This window comes from Strix aluco, chromosome 7 (genome assembly GCF_031877795.1).
Source record: "Strix aluco isolate bStrAlu1 chromosome 7, bStrAlu1.hap1, whole genome shotgun sequence".
Classification (NCBI taxonomy): domain Eukaryota; kingdom Metazoa; phylum Chordata; class Aves; order Strigiformes; family Strigidae; genus Strix; species Strix aluco.
Window position 1 is genome coordinate 20,411,744 of NC_133937.1, and position 18,938 is coordinate 20,430,681.

The 18,938-nt window shown below is 41.8% G+C and overlaps 1 protein-coding gene across 11 annotated transcripts in view; it reads right to left on the reverse strand.

Moving 5' to 3' along the window:
• Nucleotides 1-2,493: 2,493 nt before the first annotated feature.
• The window catches only part of MARCHF8 (membrane associated ring-CH-type finger 8), a 101,052-nt gene continuing 84,607 nt past the window's right edge, over nucleotides 2,494-18,938 (reverse strand). For 9 of the 11 annotated variants that reach the window (XM_074830821.1, XM_074830819.1, XM_074830820.1 and 6 more), the window contains 5 exons: nucleotides 16,988-17,067; nucleotides 15,841-16,686; nucleotides 13,696-13,876; nucleotides 9,842-9,989; nucleotides 2,494-7,434 (listed from right to left, as the gene is read on the reverse strand). In XM_074830821.1, coding sequence (XP_074686922.1) covers nucleotides 7,130-7,434; nucleotides 9,842-9,989; nucleotides 13,696-13,876; nucleotides 15,841-16,686; nucleotides 16,988-17,067 — 1,560 coding nt within the window. In that variant the 3' untranslated portion in view covers nucleotides 2,494-7,129. The remainder of the gene's footprint in view (nucleotides 7,435-9,841; nucleotides 9,990-13,695; nucleotides 13,877-15,840; nucleotides 16,687-16,987; nucleotides 17,068-18,938) is intronic. The other 2 variants (XM_074830825.1, XM_074830826.1) reach the window with 2 other exon arrangements.

The window sequence follows — 18,938 nt, forward strand, 5'->3', positions numbered from 1 at the left end:
TAACAAGAACACCCTGACTGATCTCCCTCCTCTGCTCTGTGCAGCCTTCTGGTGGTTTATTCAGTTATTTCAAACCCTCCTCTGATGTTAAAGCCTTTGAGACAACATCATTCATCTCTTCAACACTCTCAAGCAAGGTCTCCTCTCTGTTTTCAGCTTTCAGTTCCTCTGCCACCAATCTTTCTTCCCTCAAATACACTTTAAAAGAGTATTCTTAAAGTTTGCCATAACTTGACCCTGTCTGAGCAGTACTACATTTCCAATTATTCCACCTGTGTAATGTACTGAACTTGCTCCCCGTTTCCTTTACCCAGATTTTTTGATTTTTTTAAAAGACCTCCTCTGCCTCTTTTCTGAATTATATTCCCCTCTCTCTCCATTTAGCCAAGACGAATTAATTTTTCCTCTGTTCAGTTCTTGTTCTATGCTGAGATATTCTTGCCTGATTTTTCTGATGTCATCTATCCATCCCAAGACTGTGAAAAAGCATCCTCTTCTGACTGTCAGTATTGTGGTAACACAATACAATCCCAAAATATCGCATCCTACACATCAGAGTCTGGAGCCTAGGGGATTTACAGGAGAAACTGGGATTGCAGGTGGACATTGAGCTGTATTTGCACGGTGACACTTTTGGATTTTTCCATAGTCATTTCCATGAATCACATGCTGATTGTAATTTGGTTCCTCCTAGCACAACCCTCTCTCTCCAGACTTGCCCAGAGGCAAGCTGAGTGACAGAAATAACGACAGTGGTGAAAGAAGGCGGCATGGGAAGAGGAAGGAAATTTGGGCTGCATAAGTAGAACAAATGGAAGAGGGCAAACACACTATGATATGGGTGAACAGGCTGGGGATAGGGAAATCAGAAATGGAGGGGGTGGGTGACAGGAGAGTGGTCCACAGGGTGGCTGTGGGAAGAGAAGGAGTCCCTGCGGGATGGGCTGAGCAGCAGTGCAGGCACAAGCCTGGCTCTTGAGACTCAGTTTTCGGAGTCACCAGCTGAGTTACACCATTTGACACCTCTGTAGCCTCCGAAGGGCTCTCAGGTGGATATTGCCAACCCCTGCTGCTGCCCTCCTGCTTTCCGACCACCTCCCTCTGTCCTGCTCTGAGAGGAAAGTCATGCTGGTCCTGCTGGCCAGATACCAGTAACTACTCACCAGACAGCTCCAGTTCCTGGGGACCAGCTGAAAAATCCTGTTCCTGGAGTCACAGCTGTGCCATGTGCCCCTGAACCATTGTTCTGCTCTGCCTTGGAAATGGACACACTTCACACAGTGACAAGAATATTCTTTTCAGATGAAAATTAGGTTTATAAGAGGGAAGTTATTTTATAATTAATTCGAGGTGCCTGAACCCAAGACAAGGAGCACTTTTTAACCAGCAGCCAGATGGCTCTACAGGCTCTGTTCCTTAAACCGTCTATCAGCTTTTCATCCCAGATACTGTCAGTCAAACAGCAGGCCCTGGAAATTATCTTACCATCTCTCCAGCATGGTATTTTTGTATAGAGGTCTTTATGGTGGGTTTGCAAACTTTATGTAAGTAGCTTAATTTACTACAACCTGACTTGCTTCACTAAGGGAATACAGGACAGGCTTTTGTTTTGCATGGAAGGCACCTCTCTAGGGTTATAGTATTAAGATTTCCTCCCCTTTCTTACCTAAAAGAAAATTAAAAACTAATCACTCCAAAGAAATACAAATTAAAAGATTTTCTTTGAGCCCCCTTGTGTCTGTTACAGATGTAACTTTCCAGATCTTACTTGCACTTTGGCATTTATGCTTTTGTTACAAGCTTTCTCACAGCAGCACAGATAGCTGTTTTCCTTGACCTACTGGTGACAGAAACCTATTGAAGAGAAACTGCTGAAAACTTCCCGTTCTGAGACTTGGTCCTGGCATGAAAACACACACAGCACTGCAATCATGCTCATGTCACCAGCAGTGAAGGATAAGCAGCCATCCACCACTCCACACTTACACAAAATTATTTTTCTTCTTGAAGGAGAATCATAGTAATGAACATCATCTGCTCTGCAACTCTGCATAGAAACCGATGCACGTGAGAACACTGACTTCAGATGTGAAGCATTCATAGCAACACTCAAGTGTCCATTCCAGAAGCTCCAGATTTTAAGGACCACAGGAACCCTCTCTCCCCACCTCTTGCATGGCACAAGCCAGAAAATTCTCCACGATTCCTGCATCTGAGCCCAAAGCACCTGCACAGTCATATCTTCTCACTGCATCGAAGGAGGTGCTTACGTATTCTGATGGTTAACTATCTCTTTAACATTATGAATAATTTTAACATCAGATTGTCATGGGATGCTACTCTGCGTTGGGCTGCTATACTGAAGAGCCACCAAGTTCCATATTTACTCTAGTGATGTAACTCACTTTGATCATCATCTTACTACTGGAGAGCTCAATTTTTCTCTCACATGGGCCTCTAACGCTTTTTCAAACAAAATGGATACTATAAGGATTTGGTTTTGTTCTGTTTTTTTTATAGAAACACTTTATTGCTGCAGTCAATAACCCTGTGTATCACACACAAATAACCAATTACAGTTTAAGAAACTAAAAATAATTCTGCAAGTGGTAATACTGAGAAAATGAACATACACGAAAGGATACAAAACTATACATTTAAGTTACTAGAAATTTACTAACTAAAAAATTCTGCAGAAGTGTGGTGTCTTGTATAAACTGTACAACACATGCCAGTGTAAAGTTGTTTAAGGTTATACAATTACCTATCTACAAATGTTTTAGCTAAATACAAGATCAGCTGCAATTTTTAAACAGTTATCTTCTATACAAAGACAAGTGCTTTCAGTACTTCATTCGAATATACAGACACTGCATATCTCAAAACTAAAAAATAATCACAAAATAAAAGGTCCTGCTTAAAAATTTTCTTTGCATATCTAACATAACGCTGTGAAAATCCAGCAGCAATATCCTTGCTTTTGTATTTGCCCTGTTTCACCCATATTTGAGAGGGACCCAACCCAGAGTCACCAATCTCCCTTTCACTGCTGGCCACAATCTCCACAGCAGACTACACCAGAAATCTGTATCTTAACACACTTCAGCTTTAGAAGAAATTTGGACATGGGTCCCACTTTGTAACAGATACTCACCCAGTCAAACACAGGGCAGAATCAACCAGCTCCCATGCATGGCCATATCCATGCATCACTCCAAAGGTTTCCGAAGAGCGGTGCGCCAAGCAGACCCCTTCCTTAAAGCACCGCCACAAGTGGGATTGATGCTTTGATCAGTACAGGGGTTGGCAGAAGTGGGCTTGGACAGGGAGTTACTATTGCTTCCCAGGATTTCCCAGGTACAGCACAGAGGCCCTGCACTTCTCTAACCCCTTGCAGGCTCAGTGCAACCTTTGTTGAATCCCTCCTGCTGAAGCAAAGCCAATCTCAATGACATTCAACCAGAGGAAGCTGGCCCCAGGTCTGGTCATCTTTTCGGAACACAGGGCAACATTTTAAACACCACCCCCACTTCCAAAATACAGGGTTACAGCTGAAGAAAGTCCTGAGAATTCATAGGAATTTAATGTCTCACGATCTCTTAAATGGGGTCAACCTTCTGCAGCACACACTTGTATTTCTAATATAATGCATGTTCATGACCTGGCAGACATACCAAATATGACACGACGGGGAAATTTCCTTGGCACAGCCAGAGCTTTTTTGGACAGGATTTAAGTCAATAGAATGGGAATCTGGTCAGATGTCTAGGGCACGGGACATATCAGCAAAGGCTCTGGCAATCTAGGGGAAGGATTGTGGTAGATGGTATTAAGCTTGTATTCCCTCCTACTTAAATTCTGGTCTTAGAAAAGTCCCAGGCAACCTGCACTAACTTTGGCCAAGGAACAAAGACCAAAAAAAGTCAGTCTTCTATTTCAGTCATTTCAAAAGGTGCCAGAAGGAAGTGTTGGAAACTCTGATCTGACAGGGGGTGGTTGTTCCCCTTACTGACATCTTGGTAGAAAAGACAGAGCTCACCTGAGCTAGCATCAGTGCCTTGCAGCTGGGAGCTGAAAACAAGTCAACATTATCTCCTTGAGGAGAAAGAAGGAAAAAGCACCATTCAGCCTTCTCACACCATTTGATGGCACCATGCAGAAGCAGAGAACTGCAGCTCCAGAAGACCACTATTAACACCAAGCAAGAATCAGCATGAGAGGTGTAACCAGCACAAATGAAAACCCCTGGCAGATCTCTTCTGCAGCCCTTCCTGGTATGAGCATTCCTAAGCAGTATAAAGAATTTAAATATTAGGCCTTAACTTTCATTCAGAAAAGACCTGCTGGGACAGGGTATGGTTAGCAGCAACACTGGCTAAAAGAGTTTCATCTGTAAATATTCTTCCCCAGATGATTTTGCTGGAGACAACTTTTCTTTCCAAGTTAAGATACACAGGGGCACAGCAAAAACCTTCAGTATCCTGCATACACTGAACACTACCTGGCATGTGCCACATGGAGCTTCCGAAACACCAAATGAGATTTCACAATGTTTCACCAAGAATCACATATGACAGTGACTGAAACAGGGCCAGCATGTTACAGTAGGCCATACTAGCACTTGTCAGAACATCAGTCAGACACCAGTGCCTCTCAGGTGTGAGCTGGAGAACAAGCAGGTTTCACAGCAGAACTCGTCCATTTTCATTTCACCTATTGGCCACAGATCGGATGAGAATGTGCACAGCATCAATCAGCAGCTGATTCTGTGCATCTTGCAGCTGTAACGTGAGCATCTTGCAGACATATAAGTCTTGTGCATTTGGGCATTTCAGAAGAACATGATGAAGGTGTGCAAGACCTGATATTTAACCCACCTGAGTTTATCTAGTAAATCTTTTCACAGAACAAAACAGAAAACAAAACAAAGCAGTGTATTATCTGAGTTCTCATAACAGAAGAGGATCACCCACAGCAGAGTTCAGGAAAGGGCCCGAGTAATTGCACTTCAAATTATGTCAGGCATAGGCAACAAACTCTACATCCGTATGGTCATGAAGACTGCTGCCCTCATACTAGCAGGGTATGCAGGGTTTGTCTGCCTGTATCATGTAAGCATGGGACATTCTGATATCTAGCACAGTACATAACCCATGCCAGTGCAGCTGTGCTAGGACTACTTAGAGGTCTGGGTATTTTAAAACATCTCAAGAACATGGTACCATGTTGTTCATGAAGATCACAGCCAGTAAGCTTCAAGCATGAGATCACGCAGAGGCACGCATGCAAACACATGCTTTTAACAGCTTTCAGAAACCACTGGTGCGTGTTCTCTTACCATAGTCCCTTCTCCACCTTCTTTTAAAATATTAATTTAGAAATAAATTAATATTACATTTTAAGGAAAAAAATAACTGATCTCTTACTGTTATTCTTTGGAAAGTCTTAAAGCAACTTTTATTATGAAAAGAACGTGCCCAATGAAAACTGTACTTGAAAAAGACTAACTAAAACCTGAACCTGAGCTGGGGATTTAGTTCAGTATCTCAATAAGTAAACAGTTTTTCCCTAACTGAGAAGTCCAGGCAACTCCTACTAAGACCAACCAGAACATTATCATTGACTTTACAGAGATTTAGATAGGGCTCAGGTAGGGAAAGTCATCTTTCAGATGCAGAGGCCTCATGTGCTGACTCTTTGTGGGGCTTAATTTCTGCTCCAGTGACACTAAGACTTTGGTTAAATATAGGCTTGAAGCTGGACAGTGGTTCAGTGAAGCAGATTGGTCAAGCGAATTAACAGCAGACACCCCAAGCCTTGGGCAACTCCGTCTAAAGCCCTGCAAACAGATTTTAAAGCTGTCCCTCTCTTTTCATTAAGGCTGACTGATTAAAAAGCCAGTCCCAAGTTCAAAAGCACAGACAAAACTATTCTCTGACCACGTAATGCATCACATTAGGACTAAAACCAGGCAGGTATTTTTAAACTCATCCACTTAATGCAACATTTACTACCTAGACTTTGACCTCAGCATCTCCTCTGACATCATCAAATTCTTGGGTAATTTACACATGACACAGCACTAAAGAAGGGAAACCAATTTCAGCTGTATTGACTAAGTATCTTTTTTTCCATAACAGCTCACATTTTTACCAATATAGCAACAAATCCTTTGCCAATGGTTTGGAATGAAAGTTACATCAGGTATGTACGTTCAGGTGTGTTGATGGTCCAACCTGTTGAAAAAGAAAAGCAAAAATGCCCGAAACAGAGCACTGAAACCATTACGCACTGTACACATCCACTACTCCCAATACACAAGTCACAAGTGCAATATCCTTTGAAAAAAATTGCTCCTCAAAGGAAACCCAAAGAGGCAGAGTTTTTTAGTGTTATGTTTAGTAAGATAATGTGGGCATGTGTTGGAAACCACAGGTTGGAATTTTTTTTAATTTTTTTTTTTATAAGGCAAGAGGTTTATGTTCCAGAAGAATAGATGGAGTAAAGAATGAAGAACTGTTTTGAAAATGACACATTCTTTCAAGTTTCATTCTCATTTGACATACATATTACAAAATAAAGATTTTTAAAAGTGCTATATGCTTTGTAAGTCTCATCACAATATGTAAAGCAAAATTTTACATCTGCTGCCTAAGACAAAATGTTAGTGGCAGTGTTAGTGGTAGATTAGACTCTAGCTCTCTCATTTCCCTCAATGTCTGGGACAACCTCCTTCATCACACTTAAAGAACGAAGAAACCAACCAACCCCACTCTACATGTATTTCAGAATCATTTAGAGTCACTTTCTAAAGTAACAGACTCCATGAAGCTGATGACAATTCACTATTGGCTTGCTTGATACCAAACCCAAGGTTCATTCTACTCAGTATCCTGTGGCTCTTTGATCAGCCAGTACGAGAGACAAAACGTTGAGAGGTATGCAACCATGATGGCATTGAGAGATATGCCAAAGCGATTTTAAAAAATTCCAACAAAAAACAAATGTAAAAAAATTCATCCACCAGCCCTCAGCTGTTAGCTGATTTTAAAAAGGTAGAGCAGTTTGCAGTAAACAATGATATTTTAAATCTTCAAGGACATACAGAAACACCCCTCCCACCCAGCAATCAGACGTGAAGGATTTCTGCAGCACAGTCTTCTGGCTCTGTGTAATGTGAAGAGTTTGTGTCTGAATGGTGAACCCCAAGCATTTCTTTATTTTCAAAGTTTGGCTCCATTAGTGCAGGTTTTTCAAAAATATTCTTTTTGCTAGTTTCTGGACAGTTTTGTACATATATTACTCGGTTATAAGCTTTAAGTCTCTTCCACAGCTGTACGTACACTTTGCATTGTACATACATGAACAGAAGTCCTCCAGTGAAACCAATAGCCACAACCACCAGCTTAGTCCAAAATGGCCACTCTAGAATCCCTGGAAGAAAGAAAACAAAAAAGAAGAAAAAGGACCTGGTCAATATTGGCTGGACTACACTGGATCTCTCAAAAACATTCTGTAAGGAAACTGTCACAGAGTTTAAGCCATGCAAACTATTCTTATTTTGCTATTTTTCTTGTTAGGCCTTTTTTTATTTTCCCCCTCAAGTCAAACACACGCAGACTTTTACTTCAGATATCACATTTATTCTCACCCACCAGAGGAAAAAGAAAATAACTGATGCTCTGTGTCTGAGCCCTTGTGCAGCACAATCACAAACAGAGTCAAGGATAACAGCCAGTAATATGTTTAGGTCCTTTACACCTGTTTTTAAACAAAAATTGCATCAGACCATGAAAGGGATTCTATGGCATGTTTTCCTCTTCATAGCAGGAGACTGAACTCAGTGTTGAGTTTCCACTCTGTGATGACACAGTACATGGAGTCGTAGTCTTTGAACTCAAAAGGGAATGATTGTTACTATCTAGCTTGGTATGTTCATTATGCAGACCAGACAATTTTATCTGCATCAGACTCAGTAACTTGTAGCTGAACGAGAGAGTCCCTTCCAATGCAAAACTGCAAGTGTTGAAGATGCTCAAGCATCCTTGGAAGCTTACCCTCCATCATTACCTTTCCTGAATTTGTCTAGCTTGAACTTTTGGACATTGGATCTTGTTATAATTCTATCAATTACTTTTAAATGAGACACCATACATTCTATACATCATCTGCTTACATAGGTCTTGTATCCACCCAGCCTCTCTCCTCTTTAAAGATAAGAAGCATCACAAGATGGATATGAAACCATGCTGAATCACCCACTATCGGGTTTCTCAGAGAATAATTATGGCCTTTCAAGTCTTCAAAGTTTTTACCAAGATACAGGCCAGTGTTCTTTTGGAAATGCATGGTAGTGTGGGAGGAATGAAAATATTTTAGTTCCAAAATGCAAAGGGCACTGCAGCGTGATTACTGATGAAATCCCACCTGTGATTAATAGGGGACCTCTGATCCACAGGTGAGCTATTTGATGCCATCTGTAGGCAGTGATAGTATATGCTTGCCTCTGTTGCAGACATGAATGTATACCCACACACACTCTCCACACTCCACAGCACATCACAGTGCTCCCCAGATTTAGAATCCAAATGAAGGGGGCAAAGAAGGCACTAAATATTCACACTATTCCTCCTATTCATGTTCATCTAATATATTTATTGACTAAAATTACCTAGAAATGATAAAGCTTTGAAAGCATATGCTTTTCATTATCATATGGATACCTTACACTGAAAGGTCAACAATTTTCACCATACATGGAAGAGATGGGGTTGGACGGAACAGAAACTAAAATTTCATTCAAAGCAGCTTCCTGACTGAAGTCATGAACAATCAAACTACAGCCCAAATGAGAAATGACAGCAAAACTGTTCAGTTTGAAGTGTGATTCTGCTCTGAAGAGACTGTAACAGCTCTGTGGATTTGCAGGTTTATTGATGTTCAGCTATGTTCCCAGATGATGCTCTTCAATCACCAGCAAAACATTTTCCACCTGCATGTCTCGTTGGCATGCAATGCCCTGTGAACAAGGACAGCTTGCTCCCAGCCTTCGCAAATACCCCATATCCTTTCTATCCCCACCTTCAGGGACAGCTCAGCTGGCTGAGAAACAGTTCTGTGACAGCTGCAAATTTGCAGCCCAGCATACCCAGGTAAAGATTCCAGTTGGTAAGTTTACAGCTGGCATACTAAAGAAAACCTACTATTCAAGAAGTTAAGACATCCCTGCAGTGGGGTGGCAGCCACTACACAAATTGCAGTGCACCTCATCGCACTTGTGTGAATTGAGTCCTAAGAATCAACCTCAATTTCTTCTGTTTCAGTCACAACTACTCAGAAAAATTTCCCCAGTCTAACATGGCTCTCACAGGAAACTTGGGCTAACTCACCTCACAGATTTACCTCAAAGGTCTGGATTTAGGTTCGTCTTACTACTTCTTTTTTTAAAAACTGTTCTGGTTTTGCCCAGTTAAAAGGTAGCCATAGCAGCAAACAAATGCTTACAACCTTATCTGTTCAGTAAGTGTTACAATTCAAAACCATATTAGTTAATACAGTGTAATCTTGTGTCTGGCTCCAGCGGACTAGCTCTCATATCTGTGCACTTCACAAGTGCAAACTAAATTAACTTCAAATAGACATAAAAAGCATCCACAGATGAATTTACACTCATTTAACAAAATCATTTTAGAACTGTGCTTTTAAACCAACCCAACCTCAGGCTAAAGCTGACTAGTCTAAGTATAAACATTACCTGCACACTCATGCGTTGCATCCTCTCTGCATTCAGGATAAATAATTACTCCAAGAGAATAAGTGGGAAGATAAGCAAGTAACATACCAGTAGTCTGTCCTTGTTTAATCTCTTCAGCGGTCCTGTCTATCAGGACATAGAGAGACCACACAACGCAGGTGATGGCAATGACATGGAATGTTACAGAGCACATGATCTTCCTCCTCTCGCTGGCCGTCATCTGCAGCTTCTCCCACTGGCAAGAAACCCGCAAGCAGAGCAAGAGATTAGGTGTTTATTCTCATTACTAGAGAGTATAAAAAGAGATCATTGATAAGAACAAAAACCAGACAGGAGACCAGTTTCCTAACTCGGATTTTGAAAGTCAGATGGCATTGTTCCCCTGACCACAGCATGCATGCAACAGCTGGCAGCTCGTCCTGCAGTGAGGGGAGCCATCCCAAAGCCAGAGCAGACCTTCAGTGCTCAGCACCCACCCGGAGCCTCAGCACAATGTCACCGCACCCTGCTTACCCACGCCGGGGCAACTCCAGCACAGAAGGCTCCTAACGCGAGGCCCTGTGCAGTGCAAGCAAGGCTGCTCTTTCATGTGTTCCCCACTCAGCAGTGGGTACCCACAGTCACAGCTGATCATCGTGAGTGGCAAAGGGTACCCTTGCTCAGGCAGGCATTCAATAAAACACTGCAATAAAAGTGGTACATGATCCAACTGGCCAGTGAGTGTTAAGACATCTCATGCTGAGCTCTGCTAGATTCCCTTAGTGCACAGTCAAGGCTGTTTAGACAGCTTTTTAAGTGAGAGGATGCAGCAAACTAAATCCCCAGACTTGCATCTATCAATAATGTTTATACAGCCCAAATAGAAACCACAAAGTCAGGTTGTTGTCATTTAGGGAAGATACAAAGAAACTAGACAATTATTATAGATGCTTCTAATACGCATAATAATTCTAATAAATTTTTCAAAAACAGCTTTTATTTTTTTCACCCGAGACACCCAGAAGCTTTTTTCTTTTAATTATTTTTTTGCAATTTCCCCTATGTATATGACGAAAGTTTTTGCATGTGGGGTACACATCTCTCAGCATATCTGCTTGGAACAGAGAGTTAAGATGGGCTTTTCTGACACTTTCACAAACTATATGCTGGGGCACATAAGCTTCTCACACATATCTGTGAGTTTCTAGGGAGATGCATTTGATGTTTCCTAGAATAAACTGTACAAGAAGAGGACTTTGAAAAGGAGCAATACTGTGGAAGAGAGTGAGGATGACCTGACTGATATGACTGAGATCACTCATTGTATTGAATCATTGTTTCTACTGCTACAAACATGAAACAGAGACTTAGGGATCCTCTGTCTTGCCAACAATATCTTTGGCCAGTCCAAACCACATGTCCAGTTCTGTGGGCATCCAAATCTCAGCACAGCACACGAACTGAAGACTTCCAGCAATAACATGCTAGAAAGCTATATTCTTTCAATCTTAGAAAAAGATTAGACAGAACATTCCCTTTGGATGTTATCTTTTAAACAGAAATTTGCTTTTGCATCTAAACAAAGGTGTTTACTTTTGATAGAAAGTATGAATTAATTAATTTATTTTGTCAAAAATTAAGCACGTGAAATCTACTTGTGAATGCTTTTACAAAGCCACGAGGACTTGTGTTTTGACTAATTTATATTTCTCTTTTCTGTTCCACAGCTTGAGCTCCTCCGCTGCACAATATGTCCTGTAACTGCTGTCTACACAGCCATCAAACCAACCTGCACCACCTCATCTCTTCAAGAGATATGACGGCACAGCAAAAGAGAAGATATTCTGCAAACTATGCAAGAGCCCGGAGAAGAAACTAGAATCTGTAAGTCCCTGCTGCATTATTCCCATGACACAGCATGTGGCATTTCCCAATTAAAATAGTCAGCAGTTCTGGGGTTTTGAAGTGTTGTTAAAAGAAAAAATTCAGCAGAAAATTTAGATTTAATGTTGTCATTTTTTTCCATTGAAATTTTAAAATGGAGCAACCTCTCTTGTCTCCCCTCATCTGCACTTGAACCATGACACGTTTTGTTTCTCATCCTCCTTCCTTAGTAACTTGTTTGAACAGCCCAATGCTGCAATACAACCTTATGATGCTGAGGAAGTTTAATTCCATTTCTACCCTACAGACAAACACAAGCCCTATTATTTGTCCCATCCTGTTCATAATCGCCAGTTCCAGACTGTTTTCTCCTGACTGACAGGATACCATAAAGGCTGTGTTGAAGATACAGAGGCAGCTTATCTTCTGGCTGCAGCTGAACCACTAAAAAGACTCTTTAGACATATTTGAGAGGTAAATTCCTTCTTCTCCTTCTTTTTATGGCTCTGTCCCTAACTTCTGGCATCTGGTCTCTTTCCCACAGATGACCTGTTCAGATATAACTAATGATGCTGAGTGACTCATTTCTGGAGGTGTCCAACAGCTTTTTCTCACAGGGTACAAATACTCAGAAAACGTTTCCCACCCACTCCAGGCAGAGAAAGCACAGAAAAAACAGCAGCCAATTACCAACTATAGCAACTCTTTTTACTTGGTACTCTCTAGAGTAATTTCTTTAATGTCCTACGGCTGGGCAGCGCAAAGTATTGTCTGTGCAGATAACAGAGCTTATGACAGTCAGTATTGCAGCTCAGAGGTACTACACTCTGTGCCAAGGGGCTACCAAGGAAAAATCTGCAGTTCTTAGAAGGCAACAATACACGGCAGTCATAAGCAGAGTTTGTCCTATCAACCTGACATGCTAAGCTATATACTTCGCAGACTGTACATGTTTGTAAAAAAATAAGAGGTGTTTGAAATCTGCTCTATTTTTTGCTAGGAGTCACTTTTAGGAATTGGACAAGTTATTATAACAGCTTTCAGACGGCTGCAGTCCAGACTTCTCACCCTACATTACTTAGGTTCATCACAACTGAATTTAATGTTTCTCATTTATTCTAGTTCCAGACTGAGGTTATTGTTATTAACCTCTTACACTTCGGTAGATGTGGCAAGATTTGTCTGTGCCAAGAACACCAGTGACTTCCATCTCAAAATCCTGATGGTAAGGACCAACCGAAATTGAAAGCCTGGAGGATGTGAGAGAACAAAAAGGGTACAAGTGCAAAACTGGCCTTACAAGTAGCATTTAAGTACCTATACTTTAAGTCACCAGATTTATGAAAGGTATTTTTCTCTAAAACAAAAATACAGGTTCTAGCAACCTGAAGTACTAAAACCTAGACATTCACAGTTTAAGAAAAGCTAAAAATGAAAACACATGTATTGGTGAACCTTCTTCTACTTACACTGTAGTATTTTAATTTAAAACAGGTTTGCTCCTTTAAAAAGAAAAAGTGCTACAAATCTTAACCAAATTACACTCAGAAAGCATGATTTAAAATAAGTTTAACCTGAAATCCTCATATTTTCAAGAGAACTTAAAAGCCATGTGGATCTCAGAGCAGCAAGCTAAAGCAGATAACAGTTAATACAAACCTCCGTTGTTTTTTTTTTTTTTAAAGTGGATAACTGCAGAACAAATACAAACACTTTTGTGCATCAAGTCTAAAATGTAACTGAAAAGAAAAAAAGCAGGTTGCTGCATGCACATATATATATGTGTGTGTGTATGTACATACATTTACACACAGAGAGCTGCCAGGCTACAATAGCTAACTCTCAGAGCTGGATTCTGCTGATGTTGAACTTGCCAGGCTGATTGTTAATTTATATCCTTTTGCAACTATACAAAACTGACCAGACTTACTACGGAGCCACAGAAACATGATAAATATGGGGGTGGGGGGCGTGCCTGCAGTGGCTGCAGGCCCATGGGCAAGGACAGCCTCTTTTCTTTTCAGAGTGGATTTGTGTTTAACAAAGCATCTCCTTGGGGAAGCAGGTCTTGTACTTACCTTTCGCAAAGGCTTCAGTTTTGTTTCCATGATGAACTCATACTTGCACAGCTCACAACATCGTGTATCTGAGCTCTTGATCCATTGCTGCAGGCAGGCTTGGTGCACAAAATGAAGACTTCCCGTGCAGTGGCAGGGGGTAATCAAAGGGCTCTCATCATCTCCTTCACAGTGACATATCCTGAATCAGAAGCAAAGCTGCTCATTAGGAGAAGAGGAAGCAGAAAGGATGTGGAAGAGGCATGTAATATCTGTGATCACAGACGGTTGTCCATTGAGGATCCTGAGACATACATATCAAAGGAATGTGTTCATAAAGGAGCTAAAACTAAAGAACTCCATTGCTGCACAAGCACACACAGAGGCATGGAATAATTGAGCACAGACACTGCTAACTAGACAGCTGCTTTCTAACAGATGAGGCGGACACACAGAGCCTGGCACAAATGCAGCATCCAAAAGAAAAAACAGGGTAAGAAATGACAACGCTTCATCTAGAACAATAGCACTTAACTGAAAATAGCATTTAAACAGATCAGACAGCACTTTCCAAGACAAAATATGCTCAGAGAGGTACAGCTACTCATGGCTTATGATCTGAAACAGAAGATAAAACAAAATTCCCAAACCAGTGGTGAAGCAGCCAACCCCAGTATCATGAAGAGTTAATTTAACCTGGATTTTGCACAAGAAAAGTGATTATTTCTAGTGCCAATTGCTAAGAGACAGATCCACACTGTAAAGCTACAGCACTGAATCTCCCCAAAATACACCTACTCTAAATGGACTAATGGTTTTGCTCTCCAATTCTTACTTTGCAAGAGCCACTTAAGGAAGCATCAGCTCTGCAAAATTTCCCATTTCCCTCACAGCCTAACTGTGCAGACAGCAAGGACACCCGATATAGTGTTACTACCAGGTGCTGGCATTTGATTTCCAGCTTCAACTTATACACAGCCCTTGGGTTGCATCAGACATCACTAAGTCCTTCTAACCATGTGGAAGAGGTCATGAATTGAAAGGGGGATGGTAAGGAGCTCGGGGAATGAATTTAAATTACTAAGCATATGTGAAGTACAACCTGGCATGCTGCCATCCCTGTCTATTACTGAAATTTCTTACTGATGTGTAGCATCTTGCCTCTTGTGACCTTGCTGATAGCTGGCAAGTGGAAATGGAGGAGTGGGTGGATTACAACAGTGTCTTGTTGATGACAAGCCAGTACGGAACTAGATTTTGCTGGTAATAAGGGGGGGAATCAAATAATATTTGGCAAGTACTAACAAAGCCAGCTTCAGAAAGTGCTGTCAGAGAGGAGAAAGATTAGGATAGTAAAGCGCTAGGTAGAGGGGTGGGACGTTTGGTCCTATACTTGATGACTCCTGCTCCTCAGTCACATTTTGGAGCTGGGATGGGGCAGACCTGCAAAGAAGTTCACCATGAAGACAGTCCAGAACTGGCTGTTCCCACCACCTGTAAATGATTAATCCTCTGTAGTTGGAACAAGGATACTCATCCTTTTTGGACCTCACACTATAAACATCACACAGGCCCACCACTAACACCCAGCACTCAGATCCCCTTTTTGACTAAGGCATCCAGAAAGCCCTACAAAAATAAAAGACTGTGGTGGGATACAAACTGTGAGAAAAAGATGAAGAAAAAAAAATAATCCTAAACTATACTGACTTGATCGCAGAAGCAATTTTCAAACAGCCTGTTTTCCTCCTGACTCCCCACCCCCTGACTAAACCAGCAGTGACTGTCAGGACAACACATTGTTCATTAGAAGCTAAGACTTCAGCTTGGCTTTTAATATGCATAGCTGATTTTCTCATGATATTCCCACCTTGGGCTGGGAGTATCTGTCTGATAAGAGAAAAATACCATCTCGGAAACCCAAACATGAAACAAACGGCAAAAGAATTTGACTCCAAAGGAAATTCTTTTGCTTAGTAGCCTTGTTAAGTGCATCAGAGGGGTGCAGAACAGCAGACAGAAGGCTGCATGCTTCAAATGGCACATATTAAAGCAAGGTGACAGGGTGAAAGAAAAGACAGAAGCAGCACAAAGGCAGGGGAAAGCAGAACATTCACCACTGCACATGGGAGGGCTCAAAGGTAGGTGGTTCTCTGGTAAACCAACCTGCAGGTATCCCCTGATGTGGACACAGGGGAGAGAGGGGGGAATTTTTCTGAGAGGGGGGAAGGGCAGTCAAGGTCACTGTCATTCTCAACTGAACAGAGCGGTGCCCGCTGCTCTTTTATTTTCAGTTTCACTGAGGTGCTGTCCTCAAAGACGTCATCATCTCCCATATCATCAGAGCAGAAGTCTGTGCTTTCCACCAGCACGCTGGAGGATTTCTCAGCTTGGAAGTGACTAGAATAGCTCTCCAGTTCGTGAAACTTATGCAGGCTGCTGATGCTGGAGGTGTGGGAGAAGGAAAAAAGGTAACGCAACAGTTTTTTGCTTCTTGACGTGTCATGGTCCACTTTGTCCTCCAGCAAGGGGATATGTACAGCGCTGTGGTTTTCTGCTCCTCCCGATGCACTCGAGTAGTTGGAAAGGGAACGGATATAGGAATGCTTAGAATTGCTAAAAGAAAGAGGCCTGAGATTCAGCGGTTTTCTCTCTTTAAGATGAAATTTGTTAATCCTTAAACACTGCTCTTGAGTCGGGGTCAATCTGCCTTCTGAGCATGTTCGCTCCACATAGTCAAAGCACTCACTAGTGCTCTGCGCCTTCTGGTCCACATCATTGAGGGACTTGGAGAATTTCAGAGTGCGGGTGGGCTTTATATTCTTAGCAGACCTGAGTGCCTGGCCCCGATCCTGCCCACGGGAGTTTCTTTTTGCTGCATGTAACGTGTCCTGACAGATTACTGTCACAGTGACCCCTTGTGTCAGAGGGCTCTGGCAGTGAGGATTTTTCAAGACAACAGCAGACTGCACTGGACTGTGATGACAACACTCAGAAAACACTGCACTGGAACTGCATGCAGAACAGTGGAATAAAAGCACAGAAAGTAAAAAACAGTTACAAAAGAGAACACATATAATTAAAAGTGAAGAAATGAGAATTACGGCTAGTGTGGGAATGGCAAACATAGCAGGGCCAGTCAGTGGGATTCAACAAAGCAGTGTTAGACAGCAGTCGAGTCAAACAAATGGGATGCTTCATATGGGAACCCCACATCACTTACTTCCCCATACACATGGTTTTTCAGTTTTGTTTTCTCTTAATTTGAACCTTGCATGAGCCTCACTGTAGCCATGCAAACAACACACTTTACCTGCAGATGTCCTGGTTGGATGGTGTAACAGAAGTCCGAGAGAAGCTATGAGGGGCAGAGATAGAGGTTGGACTTCCAGCCTGCAGTGAAATTAAAACAAACAAAGCAAGTCACAAGTTGAAAGAGTTTGGTATGCACAGTAATCAACTTCAGGGTTAAACACAGTATACAGTCAGATATCACTCTACATCAGATATTTACGGGCTAGTTGCAAGAAAGTGGCTTTACTGTCAAATGCTAGAAAGGGAGGTCACACAGCCTCATCCTTGGGAAAGTAGTAATCAGAACAGAAACATTTTCCCCCCAAGGTTAAATGCAGCCGTCTCTGGAGCGGAACCTGCCAGCTGTCAAACACTGCACAGAACAATAGCTTGGGAAATGAGCAATGCTATGGTAATTAGAATAATTAGATGGAGGTGTGTGTATAGACTAGTTGGAATTTAGCTACTACATAATAGCTAATCCTTCCACTTATAATGATGACAAGAGATTACAGGCTTGAGGTTTTTTTCACAAAACAGAACCATCAGTAATTTGGTAACTCAAACACTGTTTGGAGACTTATTTTCTGTACTAGCATATGCATATGAGCACCATCTGCCAAACCAGACCATTCCCTGAAGTACTCTTTGTACTTTGTGAGGCCTTTCATCCTGCTCTTACTCTGACAGGGTCTTCCATCTACTTGGAGAAGAGGTGTGGCAGCAGTCACATTCATAAGACCCAATAAGAGCAGAGTGAGAAATAGAATAACTGAAGAATTCAGAAATAGCTGAACTAACTGAAAAAAATAAAGCTAAGCTCTTGGCTTATTTGGCACTTAACAGAGAAGCCTCTAGAAGCAATATGGTAAGAACAGTCACTGTCTCAGAGTTGGGGCTCGATGGGCTATTATTACAGGCCTTTGCTGCTGCTATCTTCTGTGGGTCACCAACAGAAACTTCTTGACTCTTCCTAGAGGCTTTGGTGAGTAGGAAGCCTGTGTTGATAACCTTGTAATAGAGAATCTTTAAACCTGGTTCTCCCATGTCTGCTGGATAGGCTGTGCAGCTCACCCACTGCTGTAGAACACTGCTTGCATTTCAAAATTCAGACAAAAGGTTTACAGCTCTTTTGATCTGCAAAGCAAAGGCTGAAGCCCAGGAAGGAACAATGCAACCAGCACAACAACAGAAGTGTCGACACCACACTGGGCTGCACAAAAACCAGCACAGCCAACACAGCCCTGGGCTAGTCAAGTGTGAAACGCCAGACTAGGAGAGACCTCAGGTCATGAAAGTTGTGTTGCCATAGAAGCACACTGTGCCCAGCCCTGTACTTCAGCTTGAGGTGCCAGAGCTAGCTCAGTCATCACTGCTTTGATGATCTCTGGTCATGGTGCAACACACACACAATCTCAGAACTCTTCAATCCTATACTTAATTTATTAAAAGCCCCTATGGTACATTTAAACACAGCTGCTGCAAGCTTTTACACTCATAGCAAAAGCAAGGTTCCTTGTCACACAATATACTCTTCTTTCTTTGTGAGAGAAGATGGGTATACTAGGATACACATGCCACTCTATAAATACAGATACAACCATCATGAGTTACAGGACTCATGTTAAGGTTTTGTTTCTCTAGCCGAGAGCACTACAGAGCGCAGTGTATCTGGCCTCATGTTGGGATGTTTCAGGTGCACTGAGCCTGAAAAAACAGGTATCCATTTACAGCTAGGTCTGCAAGAGGGCAAGACTCAAACCACATCTCTTGATCTGTAGCAAGATACTGTAACTTATTTCCCATCCTACCCAGCTAGTTACATGTACAGAATAAAAACCAAGAGAATAACCTTGGGACAGAAAACAATTTGAACTATGTTATGATGTAACAAAACAAATTAAAGACTTAAAGATCAGTTATTTGCTTTATCCTGGAAACTATGGTTCTTTATATTTTACACCACTTGC